General features: G+C 40.4%; 1 protein-coding gene across 5 annotated transcripts in view; it reads right to left on the bottom strand.

The window, feature by feature from the left end:
* Positions 1–963: 963 nt before the first annotated feature.
* Positions 964–10562, bottom strand: part of IQSEC2 (IQ motif and Sec7 domain ArfGEF 2) — a 575830-nt gene continuing 566231 nt past the window's right edge. For 3 of the 5 annotated variants that reach the window (XM_044060579.1, XM_044060596.1, XM_044060588.1), the window contains exon 14: positions 964–4145. In XM_044060579.1, coding sequence (XP_043916514.1) covers positions 3213–4145 — 933 coding nt within the window. In that variant the 3' untranslated portion in view covers positions 964–3212. The remainder of the gene's footprint in view (positions 4146–10562) is intronic. The other 2 variants (XM_044060614.1, XM_044060605.1) reach the window with 2 other exon arrangements.

Genomic DNA, 10562 nt, shown 5'->3' with positions numbered 1-10562 from the left:
TGCTCAGAGGCGATCTCTACTTAACATACAAGGCCATGCCAAACCCTGAGCTGTTGGACATGCTCCACTTAAAGAAATCCCAATCCCTCAGAGCCACATGCTCCAAGGATCTAAACCTTGTCATCACAATGAACAAAACATGCTGGAGGGGATAGGTTCCTGACCCAGAGACTCCCCATACTCTGGAATAGACTGCCCACACATGTCAAGCAGAGCACCTCCTTGGCCCTCTTCAAATGAAACCTTGATGATTGGATGGGAGATAGGAAATTCACCCTTGGGATCATGTCAGTCACTCTGCTAGACAGGGGTCCAGAGAAGTAAATATTGTGGGAAGAAATATCCAGGGAATTGTTATGGCTAGGCTTGTAAAGGCCCTAGGGCCGATAGCCTAGTACCAACCTATGAACCTACGTATGAAATGCAGTTATCTAAGCAAAATTGTTGGATATACACATATGAAAAATGAACCTGACTTGTCTGTTACCAGCTGCTAAAGTTATGATGTAAAAAAAACAGGTGTCACTTCAAGTGCATTGCCACCCATCCATCCATTACTACTATTGTGTGAGAGAAGACATATAATGTATAACAATTAGGAATGTTTGTGATGAAACATTTCTAAAAATTACATGTCAGGTGTAATCATTAGGAATGTTTGTGATGAAAAAAAATTACTTTTTTGTTCACTGCTGTTTACCAAACAGAAAAAATAGTAGTATGTGGCATCTTTTCAAAATCATTGTTCTGAGTAAAAAATTCCATCCCCTTTCTGATTAATCTTCACAACAGAATGGGTTTTACTAATTATTATTGTCTTTCACTGAATAGCTTAATGACTGAGTTCTTTAATACTACCAGTCAAGCATTACTGGTGGTTCTTATATATTCAACATAAACTAAACCATAAAGCAAAGTATGCACTACACTGTATTTACTGCCACATGACTGTATTCCCACAAATAAAATACATAATTTATTTTACCTGTTTAGTAACACTCATGTTCAAGGGCACATTGCTGGGATTACTACACAGAATTATTGCTCAGCAGATACATAATACTTGGATGGTACTGCTTCACAGGCAAAATGCTTAAAATACATTTTCCCTGAACAAGCCAATAACTGGCATCTGAAATGTATTACATAAAGGAAAAAAAAGAGTAAATGAAACTGCAATGCTGTGATAAGGCAACGCCAAGTGACATAGTGATGAGAACTGGGTAAACTCTCTACAACAAATATCCTGAAGTGTTTAACTTTGGCTATACAGTGGTTCTAGATGGTTCTAAACATATGTTAACATTTAAAATATGTCTGTAAATTATGCAGATGTGCTTAATATCCTTGCCACTCTTGGTTCAAGCTGACAAATCAGAGCTCAGGATTTTCAATGTTAATGTATAATTATTTGCATACTGTAACTATCCCTTATTAAACATGAAAAACAGACAAATACAAATGACCTGTCTTTTGGAAAGCTAAGGCATTTTAAAGACAATCATGCAGGTTGGTTCATATCAAAGAAGTAGATTATAAATGCCAGAATAACTTAAATACTATCATTCAAAACTGGAAATCCTACATCCAGTGTTTCAGAGAAGGGAGCAAACTTCATCTTTAAGTTTACATCCATCATGGGAGTCCTCACAGGGGTTTTTAGCTGTCTTGTTTCCTTTCCCTTAGCTTGGTCTCAAATTGGAGCTTTAATGCAGATGAGCCTGTCATGTAAGGGACTTGCATACTTCAAAATTGGCAACCCACTGATTTGTGTGTGTGTGTGTGTGTGTGTGTGTGTGTAATGGGGTAAATGAAAATTTCAGTGTCACTAAAACAAGGGAAAGGAGATTCCAAATGTGGTCTGGAAGAGTTAACACAATAGTGCAATAGCAGCTTACTCTGAAGCTTTCAAGTCAGCATTTACTTCAAGAGGGGTTTAATAATACATTTTCAAAGTCAAAAATCAGACCAGTGCCCCTCCCACCAAAAACATCACAAAACATGCTTGCAAGTCTTTTTGTTTTAAAATTTTCTGCAAAGTGCTTTCTGCATGAAGGACACACAGCCAGTGAGGTATCCAGAGCAACCCACAACAAAGGGGCAATTTTCATTTAGTTCCTCTAAGCATGCTCACAAACAGAAAGCATCCTGGGAAAATAACAAATTTATCTCCACAGCATCATCTTCATGCTGTGACAGAAAGTTCATTTATATATTTACTTCTGTATTTATATTATATATATATTTTTATATATATATTTATATTTTATATATATATATATATTTATATTTGTCTACATATAAAAAGTTCTAAAAATCACTTTGTAACTGTCTTCAAAACCCATGTTGGCACGAAATGCAGAAGAGCTCCTAGAAAGAGCACTTAAGTTAACGGCACATACCGCATTTTTTTTCTGAATTACAGATAACATGCCTAGAAATAAAGTTTGATTTTTTTACTTTCATTTACAAAGAACAATTATCTGGAACCATAACCAATGAAAATCTTCTTTCTTGAAGTGTCAGTTGATTGCATCCCTGAAGACAAAGTTCCTTCTTGAAATACCCTGCCCAACAAATAGGGTATTGGGTGAAATCTTCTGGTCCTGGTGCAGATACATCAACTCAGGTACATAATGTAACAGTTGCTGTGATTATCTCTGTGCATTGCAGCAATGCTACAGTATCCCCCCAAAAAGATGGGGAAATAATGCTGCAAGGGCTATAATCCCTCACATTTCAACGATGCTCCCTCCTGCAACAGCGCATTCCTATGTATATATCATATATCCACACTATCATTGGCCAGGGCATCTGCAACCTGACCAGCTCCCAGCTGGGGGGACCACCTATTACTCATCATTTTTTTTCAACACAGCCTCAAGCACAACTCAAGTCTGTAGTACCAATGAGTTCACAGTGCTAGACTTTGCATGTAGAAAGTCTGCCTGGACTACATGGACAACCGTCAAAGGAGCTGTATACCACCTGCAGTTACACAAAGGATAGCAAAATGTCGTCTGGCTTTTGGCAAACAAATGGCAAGTAAAAACAACAATAACAATAGAAATGTTTGCCCAAAATTCATTCAAAACCTCTGTGGACACATTCATTCTTTTTCCTGGTGATTCACCCCCTTGTTTTGTTTTCCAAAATTTCTTTAGTTGATCTTGAAAAAGTTATGCAACATAAGCCAACCTTCTTCATATTGCTCAAACTACTGTACTAATTCTGTTCACCGGCTTTGGCTTGCTGTTGGACTGGGCCTGGTTGGCTACTGTCTGCTGACCTGGATGATGCACAGGATGTGTAGGCACTGGAGATGGTGGGCCAATAGGAGAGTGTGGGGAGTGTGGTGTGTGTGGTGAAGGTGGTGGGAGTGGTGGGTATGGTGGATGAGGTGGTATAGGGGAATTAGGGGTCAGAGGAGACTGAGGAATCTGCATAGGATGCTGAGACTGCTGCATGGCATGCTGAGAATGTTGCACAGGATTATGGGCTTGCTGAAGTCCATACTGAGAATGCTGCTGACGGGGATTAAGAGGCTGCTGCAGAGGATGCTGTGGATGTTGCATGAGTCCAGGGTGGTGTGAGAAAACAAAGTGCTTCGGTCCCTGTTTTTGGAGTGTGTGCTGGGATTGATGCATGTGTTGAGGGTATGTCTGACTCATTGCGTGGGGTGACATGGGAGCATAATGAGGCAATGGTGATGATGGTATATTGGCAGGATGTCGCCCATGATGTGCAAGGTGTGGGTGTGTAGCAGTAGTAGGAAGTTGAGGAGGCCTCTTTGGTGGGTTGGGTCTTTGCAGAGTGACATGCTGCTGGTTCGGTGGCACATGATAGCGCTGATGCTGGTGGTGGTATGGTGGTGGAGCTTGTGGCATTGTTGGCTGGTTATGGCAGTACTGTGCATGGAGAGCCTGTATCTTTGACTGTCCATCAGTCTGTCCAGAAAGGTTGTGCGAGTACATGGAAGATGAATTAGGCAGACTCTGTGTTGGGCCTTTTCCTCGCTTACTGCCAAAAAGTGATCCAAGGAATGAGTTTGAATTGGCCATAGGTCGATGGGGCTTAAACTCCTCAGGGGGTGGAGGAGGTGGGCCCATTCGCTGGTGTGGATGAGGACTGCTAATAATCGAACCCTAGTGAGGGAAGAGAGAAAGAAAACATTTTCTGTTAAAATCTTTATAAGCATCTCATTAAAGACCAGAAATCCATCAATTTATCAAATAATTTCTCATCATGGCAGGTTAAGCACATTGTAATCTGAACTAGCACTGTACCTATTATAATCAGTATTATTAATTTATATGTTGACATTTGATTACTAGGAAAGTCTGACTGGGAGAAGTCTATTTTTAGTGCACACCCAGGGAGAAAAGCTCCACACTATTACAGTCTTTAAAAACAATACAAAAACAACTACAGTTTAAATAATTATACCAAATTAGACGTCTTGTAAAAACAAAAGCAGTGCTAAAGCAAGTTAGATTTGAAAAGTTTTTAATGTTAAAAGTAATCTTTTTAACTTGCACTGAAGATTAAACAGTGTGAGTGTGTGTGGCTTAGAGTTTATGTAGAAAGTGTGGGATTTTAGTCTACAAACTGGTGATTCACCATATACAAGATACATAAAAGTACTGTTTATTTATTTTTTTCTTAAGGCATGAATTATCTCTCTCCTACCTCATTTCATGTGAGGATATAATGTATTTTTGTAGCACTACTGCCTGTTTTTGCTAGATGTTTTAGCTGGGATATGTTCTTAGAAATTGTTTCCCCACCTCAAAGAACATAAACTGTCAGTTAAACTAAACATTTTCTCATGGGAGGGTAAAGGCAGTAAAATGATGTACACTACCTGCCTGCAAGATATACTGGGTGCTGGTGCAGTGTACATACATTTAACCTTCACTACAGGACTGCAGTACTCTTTTTTTTTTTAACACCTTCATTAAATTATTGCATAAGACATAGTCATGTCTACATTAAACAAATCATATTAATTTTTTTTCCATTTTGCACACATTATACATTACATACTTTATTTCTTTCTTTATAACAACTTTTGGTCTAAAATTACATAAATCATTTAACTCCTGCCTTCTTCTTAAACTTCATTCCTCATCCTCCTGGATATTATTCTATATGTATTATTCCCACAACATTAACATTTCAACGTAATATACTTCTTCCTTTTTAGAAAGACCCCTCTTCCAGTTCTTTTCTCTCTTCTAATACTTCAAATACAGTTGCTTTATTATTTGATTTCCAAATATGCTTTGTTTTGGCAGTCAGCAGAATTAAACTTAATAAGGTCTTACTATGTCTAAGAAATTCAGATATGTATCCCAGGTCAAAAGAATAACTTCCATAGTTACAGCCATTTGTTCTCCCAATATTTCTGACAGTGAACTCTGTAGGGAATTTTTAAAATCTGCCAACTCATTACACTCCCAAAAATGTTCCTATTTACCTCTTTCTTCACTATTACACCTCCAGCATTTGCTATTTACCTGAGGAAAAGTTCTTTGAAGCCTGCTTGGGGTATAAAAATTCCAATGCAAACATTTCCAAGCTAAAATCCTAAACCTTTTGGACTTTGTTACATACGTGGGAACCATACATTTGTCTTCCCATTGTTCCTTTGTACATATCTTTTTCACTTTCTTTTCCCATTCTTTTGAAACCTCCTCTGAATTATTCTTATACTTATCATGCAATATTTTATATGCCCTACTGTTTATCCCCTTTTTAACAGCAGATTATTCTCTTGATTCAACTAAAACAGTGCAGGTTTTTTATTTAGGACTCCCCTATCCCTTTCTCTTTGCCTGTAGTCTGATATCAATCCCTGGTAGAGAAGGCAATTCTGTAACCTACGGTTCAAACTTCTTTTCGGCCTCATCCACTCTATTATCTTTCCCTCTCTAGTTATTTGCTCCCAATACCTTGTTTACTTTGCCAGTTTTATCCAGTAAAGTCCAGCCCCCCCCCCCTTTCCTATTTTCTGAACTCTGACTTGCAGTCATCCCTACTGGCAAAATGTCTTTTCTTCATTTTCATGTTGGCTTAGTTCTTAGTATACTTTCTATAACTTTACGAATATAATATTCTGTATGGTTATTATTTCCTTTAAGGATCTAAATTTAAAATCCCACTTTCTCTTTATTTCTTGAGCTCTCTCCTTGCTTCATCATCATCCCTTTCTAATTTGAATTATAACCTTCTGCTTATGTTATGTTAGTTATATGAGCCTTGGCTGTGTAGCCCTAAAATATCCCTTTAAATCAGGTAATCCTAAACTACCTTGTTCTATTGGGAGGATCATTTTTTCCCCCTTAACTTTACCCTCTTTCCCTCCCAGATAAATTCCCCGAACTCTTTATTATTGTCCACACCTTAGGACTGCACTACTGTTATTACTACCATCTCCTCCTGCTATGAAGAACTCATGGTAACAAGACACTATTTTCCCATACATGTGAAAACTACTCTTAGGCTAGAGGAGTTCTAAGTGACTTCTGACTTGTACATTGGTGAACAAAAATGTCATTATTAATCTACATGTCAAGATGATGATAAGTGTCTATTACAAAAGCGATTCATGTTTACGTTACATAAGCAGGGCTAGTCTGAAATGTAACATCCTTTAATGTTCCTCTAATATCAGATAGCTTAAGTCCATTTCTTAAAGGGACAATCCCAGTGTTTAAAATTAGGGTCCGAGGTAAGATAACAGATGTCATGCCCACTTTGACATGTCTGTTTCATTCCCACCCACAGTGTCATTTTACTTTTAAATATCCTGTAAATCCACAGTTCTAGTCTTGTTTCAGATCCCAGGATAAACTAATCTTCGGATTTGTGTTCCTCTCCGATTTACACTGGATTGGGGAAGTATGCACCCAGCTCCTGGCTCATATTTTAAATAGGGAAAGCTGTGCCAGGGAAAAGGGACATCAGTGTATGCTAATTTTTAAATTTTACATCACTCATGTTTCTACAGATGTACAAGCAGGCCAGTCATAAAAAATAGTACATTTGTCTAGTAGTATTCAGAAATCAACACATATCAAACTAGAAGCTGTAAAAGGAAGAGAAGAGTGTGTCTACTAATGTTCCAACCTTCTGTCACACATTTGCTTTCTATGGAATTACTAGCAGGTCAGAAAGCTACTACAGCAGGCCAGTATTCAAAAATCAGAATACAGCAAAACATGAAAGAAAGAGAAATATGGTTTCCACTACTGCTTGCCTGACTCGGATGCTTTCTATAGGTGGAAGCCATGTCATAAAACTGTTGTAGATGGTCAGGATTCACAATTAGCACATAATAAAGGAAAGAAACAAAAAACTCTGTTTACTAATGTTTTAAAAACCTTGCATTACTGATATGCTTTCTAGAGTAGCATCAGATGTTAGGTTATAAAATGCCTAAATGGCTACTTTTCTCAATGGGTAAAATGCACAAGTTAAACTAATAAATGGCTCATAGGGAGAGCTGTTGTCAGTACAACGGCAATTTGAGATGGAATTTGGGTAACACCTTTGAAACTTCCTTCAGCCGCTCTTCCCCCACTCCCCTTAGCCAAAGGTGAGCATGCTCAGAAAAGCAAACCTGAAATGTAAACAAAGGCTGAATCAAAATAAAAAATCCCTGGGACTGTCCATTTAAGCTAGGTTTATTGATGTCATAGATGGAAATTGTAGTATCGGGCAAGTAATGTTGTTATTGTACTGTAGGGGCGCTATGGGGAATTAGCAACATGTAGTGTTGGTTCTGTATTCTCTGGTAACTTGTTGTTTCCGGTGTATGTATGGCTATGGAGAAGTTGTGAACATGTAGCATGGGTGCGCACCTGGAGGCTCTTAATAAAGAAAGGCCTTACAACTCCAGAACCGTGTGGTCTCCTTATTTCCCAGGATATAACATATTGGCGACGAGAGATGGGATGCCTCCGAGTCCGCTGCGAGTGAAAACGGCGGGGTGCAGTTAATGTCGGACGACGAAGAGACTGGGCCTGCCGGAGTTATGTCTGGTTCCATGTTGGGGTCGCTGGTTGCATACGACTGTCAGACCCAGACCTGGGAGGAGTATTGTGAAGTGTTGGAACATTTTTTTGAAGCAAACCAGATAATGGATGCGGGCCGGAAGCGAGCCATATTGCTGAGCTCGGTAGGCAGCAAGATGTACAGTCTGATGAGGAACTTATTGAGTCCTGATAAACCAGGGGATAAATCGTTCACAGAGTTGACGAGCTTGCTTCAGTCACATTATAACCCGAAGCCGAGTGCAATAGTCCAAAGGTTCAAGTTAAATTCAAGGACTAGAATGGCCAATGAAACGGTAACGGAGTATGTCGCAGTGCTGAGGGAACTGGCACAACACTGTAATTATGGGGACAGACTGACAGAAATGCTACGAGATAGGCTCGTATGTGGCATTGCAGATGACTGCATACAACGCAGATTGTTAGCGGAGCCTGAGTTGTCATTTGAAAAGGCCTTGAAGTTGGCACAGGCCATCGAGACGGCGAATAAAGACATTCGTGATTTACAACCAAGAACCATCGAAGGGGTTGGGAGCAGGAGTGCTACCCCACTGCCAGTGCATAAAGTGGTCGTGGAGCATAAATCACAAGGGAAGTCTGGTCAGTATGCCTGTTACAGGTGTGGCGGTGAACATTTGTCACGGAACTGTCGTTTCTTAAATGAAAAATGTCATGCTTGCGGAAAAAAGGGCCATGTGAAGAAAATGTGCCGATCAACGCCCTCTAGGGACCAGCCGAGAAAGGGGGAGGAAAAGAGCAGTATGATGGACAGAAGGGGAAACCGGAAAATAAAACGGCAGTATGCACACCACATGCGTGAAGGTACAAATCAACAAACCAGGGAAGAAGAGGAAGTGTTTACTATGTTTAACATGAAAGAGGCAAGGTGGGAAAGAGTCGATCCCATTACAACCCAGTTGGACTTAAATGGTAAAATGGTGCAGTTTGAAGTGGATACGGGATGTAGTGTGACAGTTCTGTCCAAGGCTGAGTATGGAAAGTTATGGCTAAAAGAAGCTCAGGAGCTGCAGGACTGTTCAGTGACTTTGAAAACATATACAGGTGAAACAGTTCCCACACTGGGGATGGCCAAAGTAACTGTAAAACATAAAGATAAAGTCAAACAGTTGCCAGTCATGGTGGTAGCAGGTAAAGGACCAAACCTGTTAGGCCGGGCGTGGCTAAAGGAACTGGAAATGGGTTGTCTACGGCTCCATAAAGTCGAACAGCATGGGCTGACATTGCAAGATGTGCTGGAGAACAACGAAGAAGTGTTCAAAGAGGAACTGGGGACCTGGAGGGGTCCACCAGCAAAGATACACGTTAACGAAAACGCAACGCCAAGATTTTACAAACCCCGACCCGTACCATACGCAATGAAGAAGAAAGTGGAGACTGAGTTGGAGCGACTCACCAAGCAAGGTATAATTGAACCAGTGAAGTTTTCGGAATGGGCGGCACCAATTGTTCCAGTATTAAAGCCAGATAATACTGTACGCATATGTGGTGACTACAAGCTAACAGTGAACCAAGTTTTGAAACTGGAGCAGTATCCATTACCCAAGGTGGAGGATGTATTTGAAAAGCTGTCGGGAGGTGAAAAGTTTAGTAAACTGGACCTCAGTCATGCATATCAACAAGTAGTTTTGGAAGAAGGGTCAAAGGCATATGTTACCCTTAACACACACAAAGGGTTGTTCCAAGTCAATCGTTTACCCTTTGGGGTTTCCTCTAGTCCAGCTATTTTCCAGAGAATAATGGAGGGACTGGTGGCAGGAATTCCGAAGGTGGCTGTGTATCTGGACGACTTCCTGTTGATGGGTAGGAACAATTGCGAGCATCTGGAGACTCTGAACGAGGTGCTAAGGCGACTGTGAGAGGCTGGTCTACGGGTGAAGAGGAGTAAATGTGCTTTCATGGCAAAGGAAGCAGAGTTCCTGGGTTACAAGGTGGATGCCTCGGGCCTACACCCCCTGCCAGACAAGGTAAAAGCCATCCAAGAGGCACCTGCACCCACAAATGTTACAGAGCTGAAGGCCTATTTAGGCTTACTCAACTATTATAACAGGTTCCTACCAAATCTGTCAACGCTGTTAGCTCCTTTACATAAACTATTAAGGAAGGAGACCCTGTGGACGTGGCAGGAGGAACAAGACAAAGCGTTTGAGCAGTCCAAGGAACTAATGCAGTCCTCAGAGGTTTTGGTGCACTACGATAGTCATAAGGACTTAATTCTGTCATGTGATGCCTCACCTTATGGGTTAGGGGCCGTGTTGGCACACCATATGCCAGATGGACAAGAAAGACCCATTGGGTTCATGTCGCGAACCTTAACACCAGCGGAGTCAAACTATTCCCAGCTAGACAAAGAGGGTTTGGCTGTAATTTTTGGAATTAAGAGGTTCCACAAATACCCCTATGGCAGGAAGTTTACTGTTTGCACCGATCATAAGCCTTTGTTGTCCCTGTTAAACGAGATGAAGGCCGTGCCTCAGATGTTTTCTC

Source organism: Protopterus annectens, chromosome 1.part0 (genome assembly GCF_019279795.1).
Source record: "Protopterus annectens isolate FY-2018-M chromosome 1.part0, PAN1.0, whole genome shotgun sequence".
Classification (NCBI taxonomy): Eukaryota; Metazoa; Chordata; order Ceratodontiformes; family Protopteridae; genus Protopterus; species Protopterus annectens.
The sequence above is the reverse complement of the archived record's forward strand: the minus strand, read 5'-3'. Positions and strand labels throughout refer to the sequence as shown.